This window comes from Ambystoma mexicanum, chromosome 10 (assembly GCF_040938575.1).
Source record: "Ambystoma mexicanum isolate Mex_15411 chromosome 10, UKY_AmexF1_1, whole genome shotgun sequence".
Taxonomy (NCBI): Eukaryota; Metazoa; Chordata; class Amphibia; order Caudata; family Ambystomatidae; genus Ambystoma; species Ambystoma mexicanum.
This window is the reverse complement of record NC_090932.1, coordinates 1,266,060,213-1,266,076,192: the sequence shown is the minus strand read 5'-3', so window position 1 is coordinate 1,266,076,192 and position 15,980 is coordinate 1,266,060,213. Positions and strand designations below refer to the sequence as shown.

Genomic DNA, 15,980 nt, shown 5'->3' with positions numbered 1-15,980 from the left:
AATTAATGAAGAGCAAGGATATGAAGGATAAGGCAAAGGTCATTGAGTAGCAGCTTGATTATAGTGTATGATAGTTTAGTGAAACGATAACACTTTGCTAGACAACTCCAGTTTCATTTTGTACAAAGTTCCACAGGAAATATGGCCATTCATAGCTCAGGTCGTTCTTGTATGCAGCAAGCCAGCGCTCAAAGGGATCTGGCAGAGGTCTTGGAGGTGAAATGAGAACCCTTGAGTTGTAATTATGGCTTCCCCCTTGAGACCAATTATGAATTCTCTGACAAATCACTTTTCCGAGAAAACCAAAAAGCCATTGATGGAAATACAAGAAATAACTTTTTGTAACCATTGGAAATTCCTTATCATTAGCTGGTCTGTGAATTAAAGAAGGGTGCCATTCACATGCATATCTTTACTGCTGACACAGGAATACAACAAGCCACTGTAGACATGTGTCTGCCTAGTTTGGCCTCATCAGTGAAGTGCAAGTTGATTCACAGGGCACAGCGAGCGATTGAACCATATCTGGGCAATATCCCCTCTTTATTCGGCAGGCTCACTGAGAAAATTACAAGTGATGTAGATGTTCGATCTATGCTTTTTAATCATTTAGAAGTCAAATGGGATTTAGAGTTCAGTTGAAAATTGAGCACAAATACACACTCTGCTGCGTTACTCATTAGTTTCCAAGAAGAGCCTGCAGGAAGAACCCTTGCTTCCCTTCAATTCGTTACTGCGTGCTTAATCACTACACCGAGTTGCATTCCTGTACTACAGTATCCCACCACTTCTAAACACCAACAGAAGCAATCCATTTGTACACTCATCAACCTTATTTACATCAAAATATATAGTGCAAACAACTTCCTCAACCCACTGCCCACCCTATTCTCCCATGCATGACACTCACTCTGAATATAAACATGTATCAAACATGTGTGACTCCACCTCCCATCTTAACCTCAACGTTATCTCTATCACATAGATATGTCTCACCCCACCCTCATCCACCATCCACGAATGGCTAATGCAGTGTGGCTGCAAAATTGTCCACCAAACATGCACACGTAAGGCTTGTGGTGCTCTTGCCAAAATCCCTAAAGCCTCCTCTGATATTTACTACAAATACAGCCCCTATCATTTGCTTCTTCAAAATAGTGCCTGTTCACTTTTCATGCACACGCTTAAGTAATCACCTTCCAACTCTCCTACAATCCATTTGGCAAAAACACAGACTTGCCTAAAGAATTCAGTAGCCTAATTCTTTACCAAATGAGACAAGACTTTGATCTGGGATGTCCACCTCCCTGACAAAAACTTTCAACACATACATACAGTCGAAATGGTAACCCCAGATGAGTTGAAAGTCTCTTCTGGAGGATGAACCCTTTGCTTTCTATTAATCAATTTGAGTGTGCTATTCAAGCCCTCATCCTGTCCTACATTGACAGGGCAATGCTTGGCCCACCGATTCCGTCCTAGCCCACCTAGAGACTGTTTTACATGCTGCAGCATGCTTGATTTCTAAACAGCATACACGTGTCCACCACCTCATCTACATGTTCAATAACCTACACTGACTACATCTTCCATACTACATTCAGTTTAAGCTCCTCTGTACAATCTATAAAGATCACTGAAATGATCATTCATCAATCAGACCTTCTACCCCCTACCTCCCACACTATCACATCAGTCTTAGAACCTTGTGTTTCCTCTCTTCTCCTGGCACACCTGTAATTAGTTTTTACCCTATGAGCTGTGTAAATGTCCAAGCATGCACGTGAAGCCTTCCTGTTTGGAGATTAAATCCTTTGTCCATTGCAAAGATATACCCTGTCTTTCTGCAGTAGAGCAGCCCTGTGGCCTGAAAGTGATGCGTGAGCGTGATAGTGATATAGGTGCAATTTAGAACATGATGCTAGTACAGAAACTGTTACTGGACTTGGAGAAATTACTGGTCCACTCTTTGTACATGGTGTAATGCCAATACTCAAGCTACACTTGATCTTGTTGTGACAGACAGTGGTATTGATGAAGGCGTAAGCACAGGACCTGAGCTGAGCTTGGCTTTGTGTAAGGGGACAGATATGTTTCTGGGTTTGCACTTGGTCTCAATGGTGCTACCAGGTTTTTTTCGTTTTGTTATGTTATGTTTTGTTAGGTTTGATTTATAGAGCACGCTATCACCGCAAGGGGCATGTGCCTCCTTGCACTGAGGATATGCAGACATAGTAGGAGAGTAGACAATAAACCCTGAAATGATCAGAAAAGTGATTAATGCATTCAGTCTCCTGTTATACACACAAGGCCACTATTGTTGTATGAGCAGACCTCCAGAGTGTCCTCATGTAGCACTGCATTTAACCTTGTTAATTTTTACATTGATAGTGTGGTGGACACCATTCCAAATTATTACATGTCACAGTCCGATGTAAAGGGAGGATGGGACGGCTGGTGAAATGGTATCAAAGAACTATCGGAGACTAACTTAGCAGATCACAAAGGGAAGCATGACCTATTCGGAGGTTAACCCCAGACTTGGAATCTAGGTAATTGTGGATTTTGAATGTATGAACTGACCCCCAGGGGCTGCTCTGAACAGATCTGCAGCAACGGTTTACCTTAAAGTGCATCAGTTACTGTTTTGCATCTGATGAATGAGCTCTAGGCCTGCCTGGCAAATGCCTGCCCGCTTTCTGGTACAAATGAATAACGCACACCACATCCTCTCTCTCATTGGACGGTTGTGGAGTTAGAAAACTTATTTTAATGAGTCCGTAATTCACAAAAGAAGCTGCTGATTCTTCCGAACAGCTTGCATTTGGTCCATGTAGAATTTAGGGACCTTTTTACATTTAATATGTGAAGGGACCTTCCATCTCAGATGCACGGATTGGACAGCAAGCAGATAAAGATTGGCTTATTAAAATGGTAAGCAGACAGCAGTTCCAGAAATAAGGAATGATCGAAGAAAAATAATGTCCTTGTGAAATAGAAAAGAGGGTGTATGACAGGATAACGGTCAATTCCCATATATAAGCAATTCTTTCATCAGAGGAAAATCTTTCTTGAGGCCATCCAAGAAATATATAATCATTGGGATTCTGAAGAAGTAAGTCTGATTAGTGTTTTTTCTGTAGGCTGCAATAGCTGATTGGTTAACTGTTTTGGGGGATTATTATGGGACCAATTGAGGTACGTATAAGAAATAAGATAGTGCTGTGCCTTTTTGCAGAAGAGAGGATAATTGTTTCTGTCTAGGCTACGATTCTTCAATTCACCTTTTTGGAAATATGTGCGACTCCTTGTAGTCTTTATGGGTGCCACTGGTCGGTAGCAGTCTACTGTGTATATCTCTAATTGGGCACACCCTGCTGTACCACTAGTGTGTCCTGTGAAAGCATCATGAAGTAAGACGCAGACAACAGATTCAAATTACTAATCAACAGTTTTATTTTACTTACATGTCAGGAGGGAGCAAGGCCTAAATTGCCCTATTCTAAGGGGAGGATAGTCTTTGAAAGTAAGTTCAAATCAAAAGTCTGTCTGTGTCCAAAACCTATACTTGCCCTCAAAACGAACTGTATACACTGTGTAGGGATGTCAGCAGCAAAATAAATAGTGTTCAAAATAATGTTCTGAGCTCCTTCCAGCTCCTTCCAGCTCTTGGCGTATACTCCATTCCTCTTCTCTAAGTTGAGACCAGTTTAAAAGACCCAAGAGTTCAAATGTTCCAGTTTTTTTAAAAGAAAACAATACCAGTTCAAATCTTCTAGCTTTCAAAAACAATGCCAGTTCAAATCTTTGGTCTTCCAGTCTTTTCAATTGTACACATAGATTGATATTTTTCTTTATTTCCAACTCACATCAACAACTTTTGCAAAACACAAGCTTCTTTAGATTTTACTTTCCTTGGTTCTTTGTCTAGGCGCAGTTGTCGGACCACACGGCCACCCATTACAGGTCATGCGACCGATAACCATATGCACTTTGCTATGCTTTCTGTACTCTTCTGGCTTTTCCAACACAGGTTTTCTTTCTTAACCTGTGTTCCTTGGGCTTTTGTATCTTTAGCCAATACTTTGTTTCTCATTGTATATCGCCCTTGGTGTTCCTTTGGCTTTGCCAGCACTTGTATCTCATTCAACTCATTCTGTGGTGTTTCATATTAGCACTACTTTGCTTTCACTTCATTCATAAGTGTTCATCACTTGCTTTTGTTCTATGCTGTATTCAAATATACTCACAATGTCTTTCAGTCAATTCGGTATTCAATATCACTTGTTTCAACTTTTATAAATACTTGTAATAGCTTGCAGCTTGTTTGGTACTCAAATTCCCTTGATTTGGCCTTCCCTAGTACTTATAACAGTTTTCAGGTTGTTCTGCATTCATACATACTTGTTTCCAGTCCCTGGAGCTCCCTGGTATGAGTGTTGTCTTCTTTTCACTCACTAGTATACAGCAGCTCCTTTGGGTTTCTCCGCTCAGCTTTCTGGGCTTCTATTCACTCTGCCTTCCATTTTCATGAGCCACAGCAAGCAGTGCTCGGCGTCCTGGAATCCCGCAGTGCGTAGCTATGCCATTGCTCAGCGGTAGCTACTGAGAGCACCACTCGCTTTCTCAGAGACCTGCAGCAATCGGGAGGCTTCAGCGCCCCACAGCTCCTGCTGTGGGCACCCGGGCAGGGAGGACAGCAGGATCTTAGACCCTCTCACAGCCAGCCTTGGACAAGCGTTTCTCTCTCTCACTCCTGCACGGTTTCTCGGCACGACTTCTCTCAAGCATGTTCCTCTCCAGCCTGCTGCGCTACTCCAGGTCGCTTCCTTCTCTCCAGGCCGTCTCTCTCCCAGTGCGGGACGGTCACCATTTTTATACATCTGGAGCTTGTTAAATGACTTCAGGTGCGAGTCATTGACTTTAATTGCCTGACCATAGTTAAACCTATTAGCTGGACATGCCTGGCTATTCCAACTGAAATCCACCAAAGCCCTCTTCCTCGTCTCAGTACCAAAGTGTTGTTTGGGGAGGTTTACATTAAAGAAAGAGTTCATAACTCTGTGTTGTCTCCTTCCCATTATGGTATTTGGCTGATAGTTGTTTCTATTACCAATAGGAGGCTGATATGTGTTCACCCTACCCAAATGAGGAGGTGTCCTCCTGGTTGATTTCTTCCTCGTCCCAGTATAAAGATGGCATTTCTGAGGGGCAGTTTGTAAGGAAGAAGAGGGGAAAGGCTGACGGTAATCTACAAAGGCTGTTGGTACAGAAGGTTCATTTGGAAAAGGGAATGGGCGATACCATGTCTCACCTAAGGTCGTCCTTTGCCCACTCCCTAAGCTCCCTCCAAACATTTGATCCTCCCTCACATATCCACCCCAGGGTCAGGATCCAAAAGCAATGGCCTTTCCTTGGCCACCTGAGCACAGGACAAAAGGGGAGAAGTGAGGATGCCCTCAAGATTCCTCAGTCCCTACTATGAATCCTGTGTGAAATTCAGTACAGAGCCCACTAGCCACTCTTTATTACTTAAAGAGGTTGAGTGGGACACAATGTTGCCTTGTATGGCAATGGACACAACCTGCCTCGCAGAGTGAAGGCTGCAGTGATCAAAAAGAGAAACTGCTGTTTGAGTGAATCACTGGATTTCTTGGTGGAATTCACACCTGAATGAAAGCCCAGGACAAAGCCGAAAAACATTTGTATTTGGCAGTCCCCCTAAGTGATTGGGTGACTGACAATGGTCTGAAAGGAAACACTCTTCTGATAGGAAGCAGAGTGTTTACTCGGATTCCATATTCCCTATTTAACCAAGGAGTTTGTATCCATACATTATTACAAGTTAAGCTTGTGGATGAGTCCCTGCCAGAAGAACACCAAACCAAAACATGCTTTTCCGTACTGCATCTTGCAAAGGACAATCTAATAGAGAGGCTCTGCCAGTGTCTGAAGACGCTGGACTTCTCAACCGACCAGAGGGAACCGAGAAACTGCTGCTCACTCCCCTTTACCCAGAAAGCACAGTCGGGTCACAAGCCTCAATGATCCTTAAACCCCAAGAATGCGTTCTGCTGATTCCAGTGCAGACCTGACATGAAGAGGTAGGAGCACTGGAAAACCATAGAATTGGTACAGACCAGAAACAGGGGCCTGTTATTGGTACAAAAGTGACAGAACGGTTGGGCTACGATAAGCTGTAGTCTTACCTGAACTACAACTGCTGGGTTTTGACTGCACTTTCTGCTGCATCATCTTCCTCTGGACAAACTGCACCTTTTTGGAGCATCAGCAGTCTATCTTCCCTCCCACTCAGTACCATCTCCAGTGGCTCCTCCTCAGACCTGTTGGTCTGCAGACATTGTTCATCTCCACTAGAATCATCGATCCACCACTGTATTTATTTTCAAATTTCTTTATTGGCATTTATATAAGAGACAGTTGTATCGTAACATTGTGCGATCACATAGGTATAAGTCAGGATTAATCAAGATAGGCCAAATAGAAATTAACAATTAAACAGAAACAACAAAACGTAAACAACATTAACAAGTCTCCGTATGGTCAGTGGCGTAAGCAACGTAGGAAGATCAGGCAACAAATAAGTTCAAGTTATGGACTGCGCAAATGTTCTGTGTCAGATAGCATGTTTCGATAGTGGCAAGTTACTCAAGGGGGTTTATCGTCATTGGGGGGGTTAAGTAAGGCCCAGGTGAGAGTTTTCCAGGCAGAAAGTGCCAAGCTCGTGTCTTCGGGGGATGTGGTGACCCCATCCTCCCAAGCAGAGGTTTCTGCCCCTATCCAGCGCTCCAGTTCGTTACGCCATACCTGGTATCGTGGGCCTCCAGGTCGCTTCCAGGCCATAGCAATGGTCCTTTTGACCAGAATGCATACTAGGTCCATGAGCTTAACTGAGTGTTTGAACTTGGCCAGTCTGGGATACGTTCCGAGAAGGCACTCCTTTGGGGTCCACTCATATCTGGTCATGCCTGCCTCGCTACAGAGGAGTTCCACCTTCGCCCAGAGTTGCCGGACCTGGACACATCCCCAGAACATGTGTAAAAGATTTGCTTCATCTCTGCCGCACCAAGGGCAGTTATGTTGGGGTAGCCCATATATTTTGGCTATTCTAAGTGGTGTCAGGTACGAGCGATATAACATATTAAGCTGAATCAATTTAAATCTAGAGTTTCTAGATACCACGTTGGGGAACGCTAGTGCTCTGCCCCATTCTGCTTCAGACAATTCATGCCCCAAGTCTCCTTCCCATTTGAGTTTGAGATCCTGACTGCGGGGATTGGGCCTATCGATTAGGTGGCTGTATATACGGGACACAGGCCTCCATCCATCTCCCAAACTATATAGGAGTGTTATGAAGGGGTCAGTTTCAGGTTCTTCTGGCCACGCGTCCCATTTGGTCCGAGCAAATTTACGGATCTTTAAGTACCAAAGGAATTGGCCAGCCGGGACGCCATCTACTGACTGCAAGGAGGAGAAATCCCGGAAGGAGCCCTCGTTATATAGATCCCCCCAAGTGTACACTCCCAGCCTTTCCCAGTATCTAATGGAAGCAAGGTCTACAGAGTTCTGACACAGGTCGGCCAGGAGCGGTGTGTCCGGAGTATATCTATGTTTCAAGTGGAGAAGAATTTTAACCCTTTGCCATATCTGACGACCCAGGGTAGCTAAATATGGGATCCCATCCACAAGACATTGAGGGGCCCAGATGAGTTCGTTTAGCCGGATCGGAGCAATTGAGCGTTGTAAAAGCGCTGTTTCGGGGGTGTCATCATCAGCTAGCCATTTAGCCACGAAGCTTAGTTGGGCAGCCAGGTAGTATCGCTCCAGATCAGGGAGCCGAATGCCTCCCTGCTCATAGGGTAGGGTCAGCGTGGATAATGCAAATTTGTGCCTACTAATTCCCCACAGGAAGTCTTTAAGTATCTTCCCCAAAAGGCGAAAGAAGGGTGTCCTAATATAATAAAAAATGTTTTGGAAACCATAAAGAAATCTGGGGAGAACAATCATCTTGATGATGGAAGCCCTGCCCATCATGGATAGGGGGAGGCGAGCCCAAAACTTAATCGACCTGCGCAAGGGAGGCAGCGCCGCTGCCGTGTTGTTGACGTGCATAAGTTCAGGCGTGTGATAAATATTAATGCCCAGATAGCGGAACGTGATGGGGCGCCAACTTATACCCAGCAAGGGGAGGTCATCGACGTGTGTGTTTTGGAGGGCGCCTAACGGAAACAGACAAGACTTATGTCTGCTGAAGTGTATGCCTGATACCTTGGCAAAGTTGCCGAGGACCTCCAGCATGGTCGGGACATTCAACTGCGGGTCCCTCACATAAAGGAGGACATCATCTGCATACAGGGAAATTATGTGGTCCACCCCGTCTAGCCTTATACCAGCATCGAAGAACTGTTTCCTAAAAAAGATGGCGATGGGTTCGAGCCCAAGTATATATAACATAGGGGAGAGCGGGCAGCCCTGCCTCGTGCCCCTTTGTATGTCCCATGCCGTGGAGATGAGCCGGCCAGATTTTACTCGTGCTCGTGGTTTAGTGTAGAGAACTGTGATCCATCTAACGAATCGTTCTCCAAAGCCGAACTCCCGGAGCACCGCAATTAGCCATTCCCAGAAAATAGAATCGAACGCCTTGATGGCGTCCAAAGAGAGCAAGGCATAAGATTCCCCTACATGAGTGGAATGTGATAATACATGTTGTAGCCTACGAAGGTTGGCAGTGGTGTTGCGGCCCGGCACAAAGCCGCTCTGGTCGGGGTGCACCACTCCTCCGATCACCCTGGACAGCCGCTTAGCCAGAATGGTTGTAAGAATTTTGACATCATAATTGAGCATCGCGAGAGGGCGATAGGAGTCACAGTCATCTGCAGGTTTACCTGGCTTGAGGAGCGGAACCACCAAAGTCTCACGCATGCTCCCAGGCAGGATACCCGTCTCGTAGGCCTCTAGGAACACCTCGTGCAGCAGCGGAGTCAATTCCGGCTCGTAGGTTTTGTAAAATTCGGCAGGTAGCCCATCACTGCCCGGGGCCTTACAAGTGGCCAGAGACTTGATGGCATCGGTTATGTCATCTATGGTGATATCAGCATCCAAAGCCTCCTTATGTGACGGCGGGAGTAGGGGCAGGCCAATTTCATCCAAGGTGTTTGAAATTTCCTCGGGGGGCACCACGTCATTATGGGAGTATAGTTGGGCATAAAACTGCCCGAAAGTGTCGTTAATCCCATGTTGGGTCCGATGTAATGTGCCATCAGCATCTCTTAAGGCTGTAGTCGGATGTTTAGGGTGTTCTTTCCTACACAGCCAGGCGAGCAGTCTACCAGGTTTATCAGCGTGGGCGTGTGCTTTATTGGTTCTGGTGATATAATCAAATTTGGCCAGTCTGTCCCAAGCTTCCTTGCAGGTGGCCCTTGTACTGGCAAGCCTGTCTTCCTGCGGTTGGGGGTCCAGGGTGTTGGATTCTAGCTGTTCTATTTCAGTCTCTAGTAATTCAAGTTCAGATCTTAGGCGTTTTCTCATTCCTCCAGCCTTTGCTATGACCTCTCCCCTTACAACCACTTTGAGAGCATCCCAGACTGTGCTTAGGTGGTCAACGCTGTCTTTATTCTCACGAATGTAGTCCTCTAGGGATTCCCTGAGATCTTCCCTGAACTCCGAATCTTTAAGTGCCTCGGTGGGCATCCTCCATGTAGGTATAGGAGGTCTGGGGCCCGTAATGTTCCATTCAATTACCAGGGGGGAGTGATCAGAGATGGTACGGCCCAAATAATTGGAAGAAGCAATCTGGGGAAAGCTTTCTCTGCCAGTAAAGAGGTAGTCAATTCTGGTGTGAAGATTATGTGGCGAGGAGTAGAAGGAATAGCCTCGATCCCCTGGGTGTTGCTCCCGCCAGATGTCTACCAGGTCTAGGCGGTTCAGCATGACATTCATGGCGGTGGTAGCGGTCGACGGGCCCCCCAAGGGAGGAGCAGATCTGTCAAGCACTGAGTCACTGACGCAATTAAAATCGCCTCCCCAGATAAAGAATGTGTCTCTATACAGTGTAATCTTTGTGTACAACATAGCAAGGTGCGCGGGGATATTGTTGTTGGGGAGGTATGAATTGACAATGCATACCTCAGTTTGTTCGATGTGGCCCCAGAGTATCACGTACCTTCCTTCCGGGTCCTGTTCGGCTTTTTTGAGCTGGAAGGGGATGTGAGGGCTGATCCAAGTGAACACCCCTCTTGCGAATTTAGAATAGGCGGACCCGAACCCCTGTCCACCCCAGTATGATTGGAGCGTCGCGGTGGATTCCTTGGTTAAGTGGGTTTCTTGTAATAGGGCCAGCCCTATCTTCTTCCTGTGTAGAAAGGATTTAACTCTGTTGCGGCGTAAGTAGGTACCCAAACCTCTCACATTCCAAGTGGCGATCTTAAGGCGTGTAGACATGATGGTGGCAGAGGAGTTGGAGCGCTGAACTCATGGTGGTCTCAACCGTCTTCAAGCCAGCTTCGTGTGCTGAACAAATGCCCCCTGGGTCGGCCGTCAGCAATGCGCATTGTAATCTTCCTGTTGCCCATGATTGTTGTGTTGATATATTAAACGGAGACTTATGAACAAATTTAACTTCCACTCGAACAGGTGGATCGAATATGAAAGATAACTGTGTGTTGCCCCCAGCAGTCGTTCTGGGAGGACAACGCTCGGGGGCTTCCGCTACCCATAGGCCGATCCGGGCCGTGAGGTGCGGATGTGGTGTTGGCCATAGGCCAGCCATGCTTGGGGTGGGGTGGGTTGTGACAATGTCCATGGGTAGTCCTTATAGCTCCCGTCCTTGAAAGAACCAATTGATCATTACAGCAAAGAGATCTGTTCGTGATCAGCCGTTGGGCGTCAGGGCGTGATCCTCTCCCTCAGCCAAATTATTGTGCTCCATCCACATAGTGGCTGCTGCCGGAGTCTCCATGAATACAGCTTTGCCTTTGTATAGTATCTTAAGGCGCGAGGGGTACAGGAGCATGTATTTGAGATCCAGCTTCCGCAGTTGGGCTTTGACAGGTATAAATGAGTTCCTGGCACGCTGCACTTGTGGGGTATAATCTGGGTAGATAACGATCTTGGAGTCATTGCGTCTGATCTCGCCTCCGTCCCTCGAGAATTTGAGGATCGTCTCTCTATCGCGAAAGTTTAAAATCTTGGCTATCATCGGGCGTGGGTGTGATCCCGGTGGGGGTCGTTTTTGTAGGGAGCGGTGGGCTCTCTCGACGGAGAATCCCTGTGTAAGCTTGCCAGCTCCCACCTCTTGTATTAATAGGGATTCAATGAATTCCGTGGGGTCGGTACCTTCCATCCCTTCCGGAACGCCAAGGACTCGGATGTTACTGCGGCGGGCCCTTCCCTCTGCTTCCTCAGACCTCGCCTCGAGATGAGCCACTTGTTTCTCAAGTGCGATAACTTTGTGCTTTAAGTCCTTGGCAATGTCTGTGGTGTCCTGCAGTTTTATTTCCACCGTGTTTATTCTTTCCGCTAGGTTGCGGGCATCTTGGCGGATAAGCTGCATGTCTACCTTAAGTTCATCTATCCTGGTCTCCATGCACGCTTGGAGTGTAGCAATGGCCTGCAGCACTTGGGCGTTGCTGGGGTCGTCAACTGTTGCAGGGGGTTCCGTCTGTGTGGGGATCTCATATTGGCTGGACTGTTTAGGTTTAGCCCCTGAGAACGAGTCCATGATTGTTGCACCCCTGTTTTTGTTTCGTGAGGTAGACATTAGTCCCTCTTGATGTTGTGGAGGCAGATACGAGCCCTTAGACAGTGAGTAACAAGGCGAGCGTTATGCAGTGATGCACAGTGTTAGTCCGTGATGGCACCGGAGAACACAGGGGGGGTGCAATTAAGTATACGCTCCTGCGCAGGGTATTCTCCCGGTTGGGCAATGGAGTGCTCTGCCGCTGTCCTGTAACCCTGCTAGGCCCTGCTGTCTGCGGCACGGGCGAGTTCCTGCTCCCCGGTGTTGGGTTAGGGTCTGCAAGTCTTCCGGTTCATCTGAGCGTGGACCGTTCCCTCTTCAACCGCGCGGTTGCCTGTTCAGGGAGGGAGGAGGGCCCCGTGCAGTACGCTGTAACGACAGCGGCAAGGGTTCGTTTACTCTGCTGCCTCTCTGGCCCACGGAGCCCCACCGCACTCGCGGCTGGCAGTTCACCGACGGGTCTCCCTCGAAATGGCAGCGGTCCGCTTACCCCCTGTGTCTCCTCTGCAGCGGTCCCAGGGCCTCGGATGTAGTTCCGTTCGCTCCCCTGGGTAATGCGGAGGCTCTCCTGTGCGCTCAGGGGCTTCTGGGGGGGAGGGAGATCTAAGGGCGGCCGGTCCTGCGCCTGGTTTCCACTGGGGTCTTTCCGCTCTACTCACAGGGACTCCTTCGACGCGACCTTCTCCCTGCTGCCTCGCTGCCGGCTTAAACTGCTCTTCCGTCAGGCCTCGGCGCCGTCCGCCATCTTGTTTCTCCCGGGGGTATCAGTTCGGATGCTGCGTTTTCAGGGACGCCGGCTCCGTTTCTCTTCGTTCCTGCGCCGGGCAGGGCCAGAATCGCTTCCCCCACCGGAGTATGGGCTTGGAACTTGTTCAGGTCAAAATTTTCGATCGAATTAAGGATCTAGGCCAGGATCGAGACGGGAGCTCCTCACAGACACGTCTTTACACCATCGGCGCTGGCCACCGATCCACCACTGTAGGCCAAGAACTGCCTCTGTGGACCCTAGCATTGGAAGGAACTGAAAAGTTGAATGCACATGGCCAGAAATGTCTGAAGATTTCCGACTGTGAGCGGCCTGTGCATTCAGATTCCTGAAGAAAGCCATCCAAATATCACGGAATTGCTGCCCTAGCTTTAGCATTGTGACTCTACTTTGCATTGCGAGTATCACATCCTTCCTGTATCCTGCTCAGCTAATCAGAAGTCAGTGTCTCCCCCATGTATTCATATGAGAGACCCATTTGTGTGGGTACAGGCTCTAAAGTGCTTTCCAGCCAAACTTGGTATCCAGAATACCTAATGGACAAGCAAAACAAAGTCTACATACCTGAAACTTGCTCATGGTTTTATACCACCCTCACACAAGATGAAATATTCGTTTTTAACATGCATCTGTAGATTATCCTATTTTATGCTATTTAAACTGTTACAGAGTATGCAGAGTATGGGCACCACACAGTACATGTTGCTCTAAATACCCCTTATGATTTTCAACAAAATATACTGTGATTCAGGTAGGGCAAGTTGAAGGATATAATTATAGCTGATAGCGGTGGAAATAATTACCAAAAGTGGGTTTGAGTTCAAAATAGTCAAGGTACCCTTGGGTATTCCCCATCTCATACATGAGCAGTGAAATCAACTAATTCTGGTGTGGGCTGAGGGTGTGACACAAAAGGCATTGCAAAGAAAGTTTTAATGAAGCAGTTCTATAGAAAGAAAAGGGCACATGGAAATCCAAAATCTTGAAAAGTGCTATATGGGGTCTGTCTTTGCCCATCTCCAGTGTCCAGTGGAACACTGTGATCTTTTTCCTCTGGTTGCAGGTTTTCTGTGTTGCCGAACCCATTTACATGGAATCCCTGATAAGGGCAGTCCCAGGCTTGACAGAGCCCCAAGTTCTCTTCCACAAGTAGGAGATAGATGTGGATCTTTCTCAAAACAGGCCCATTCTCCCATGGATTCGGGGATGGGCTTGAGGAGTCTGCTGTCAGTGGACCACCTCTCTGGTCTAGGGTCCTGGTCAACAATGCAACCTCCTCCTGGCTATGCCTGCCGTAATCTCCCTAACCCTCAGTGAGAATGCACCATTGCGTACCTTCTCCTACCTCTGAGGTCTGCTTTGGACCGACCCTGTCCACCTAAACCTCCCTGGCAGCAAGGGTGCCTGCCCTCCGCCCTTCACCTCAGGCTTTGCAACTCAATTTCCCCTTTAACCTCTCTCCCTAGTTGGCAAGGGTACTCTCCTTCCTCGACTCCTCTTCTCCAGATGGTAACATTTCTTCATTGAACCTCCTCAATTTCACTCTCCTCCAATGTTCTCAATATGTCTTTCATATGGTAACAATTTTCCCTCCAACCTCCTCATTCTATTGCCCACCCCCAACACTCTCTGTTCTCCACTCAATGTGCTCCTTCTTTGCCAATCTCCTCCAAACACCTTCCTCAGTCTCCTCCTCGAAACTCCCCCACACTACCAGACTAATCTGGCCACTTTTTAGAGTGTGTAGTCCCACCTCTCCATGGATGGCTGATGCAGTGGGAAGCCTGCATGTGAATTCTCTGATTATAAAAGGATTCTGATTGGTTAGGGCTATGAAGTTCATATGTATCTATATATGGCCTGTCCACCATTTTGAAACTCATTTTGACTATCCCTGTGGTGGCATGGACTGGCTTTGTGGTTTCAGGTTAATAGCCTGTGAATGGGAGGCTTAAAATGCCTTTGGTGAGTGTAAAGAGCTTCTATAGCAGGGAAACCCCTCTCCACACGGGAAAATATTATATCCATAGACATTGTTCTTCCTCCCGGTGAATAAAGGGGTCCCCTTATGATTTTCGACAACCTCACTTCACTGTTCAGAAGGCTAGGGCAGGCAGCAATGTATCTGATTTCCTCCCGTGCTTGTCACATATGTGAATAACTTCAGAGGGGGTCCTTTCTGGAGAGTGAAACAAACAAGTAAATGTGTGTAAACACTTGAAGTTCGCGCTGGGGAGCTGCAGTACAATTCCCATAAATGAAAATGTGACATGGTCTGGCTAGTGAGTTGGAATAGCTTCCCTGGAGTACCAGTACTATTGTTGGGGCTGTCCTCAAAGTTATATAAAGTTGAATCGGACCCTCTGTCCCTGGTGGAAATTTGATGTTGGTCAGTGTGCTCCTGTGACTGCCAATTGTCCTGGACGCAGGGACTTAGTGTGGTTGGACTGGGGATCCCCCCCATCCTTCCTCTGCGGCCAAGATCCACTATCTTGGGGTGGCTCCTGGCCTTTTGAACCACTTAGAGCTTGAAACCACCCTGCTCTCTTACTAAAAGTGAGCCAGTGAAAGCTTTCAAGAAACCCCTGTAGCCTCTTTGTTGGTCAGTGTGTCTCACTCTCTAAACAGAGGGCTGTGAGAACCTGTTCTAAAACATCCCAGCCTACCAGTGATATTGTTGAAGACACATGCAGTTATGATCTATGTCTCAGACACAGTCATTTACAGAAAAGGATACACATTCAGTGCATCTGTTGTGGTCCCTATAGCTGCCCCTGATAAGCGGAGTCTTTATAGTGCTTACATTTACCTAAACAATTGTAACTGTTCCTTTTTGTACCACCTTCCTCCTCCTCTTCCCCCCCTTACCTCCAATCTTCTTCCAGAAGAGAAAGGCATCACGCTTGAGAAGGAGATTTCGAAGGAGGAGTTTGTGGCACTTGTGGAGATGTACAAGGGCGTGGGCATCCCACCCAGTGAAGCCTCGGAGCTGCAGAAGGCAGTTGCACACATGGAGAAACATGGGGTAAGGCACAGAAATGAGTTATGTAAGTGTGTGTGGAGGAAATGCCGGAGACTGATTCATGTTGTGATATCGGTATATATTACACTGAGCGGCCTTAAGGTTATGAAGTCTTACCCTCAGCGACATCAAGGATACAAATTCCCAGAAGTCACACCTTTCATCATTTAAGATACCTTAAATATCTTAGCTCCATTTTCCAAACAATAATTAACATATGTATTAAACATTGTTATTTACAGAAGATGGACGTGTTCCATTCACAGTGGGTGGGTTTTCAAAGGCAAATGCTTTTTGGTTCTGTAATTTAACCAGCTTTGTAAAGTCAACATCCAGCATAGATTGGTATGGCTTCCTTACAAATCAAAAACTTTATTTTTCAAAATGCGTTATTCTGTGGCCAAACACAATTCTTGATCCGATCACCAGAACTG

General features: G+C 47.0%; 1 protein-coding gene across 2 annotated transcripts in view; it reads left to right on the top strand.

Moving 5' to 3' along the window:
• Positions 1 to 15,980, top strand: part of TPCN1 (two pore segment channel 1) — a 767,000-nt gene that overhangs the window by 632,861 nt on the left and 118,159 nt on the right. For both annotated transcript variants that reach the window (XM_069619236.1, XM_069619237.1), the window contains exon 25: positions 15,410 to 15,549. In XM_069619236.1, coding sequence (XP_069475337.1) covers positions 15,410 to 15,549 — 140 coding nt within the window. The remainder of the gene's footprint in view (positions 1 to 15,409; positions 15,550 to 15,980) is intronic.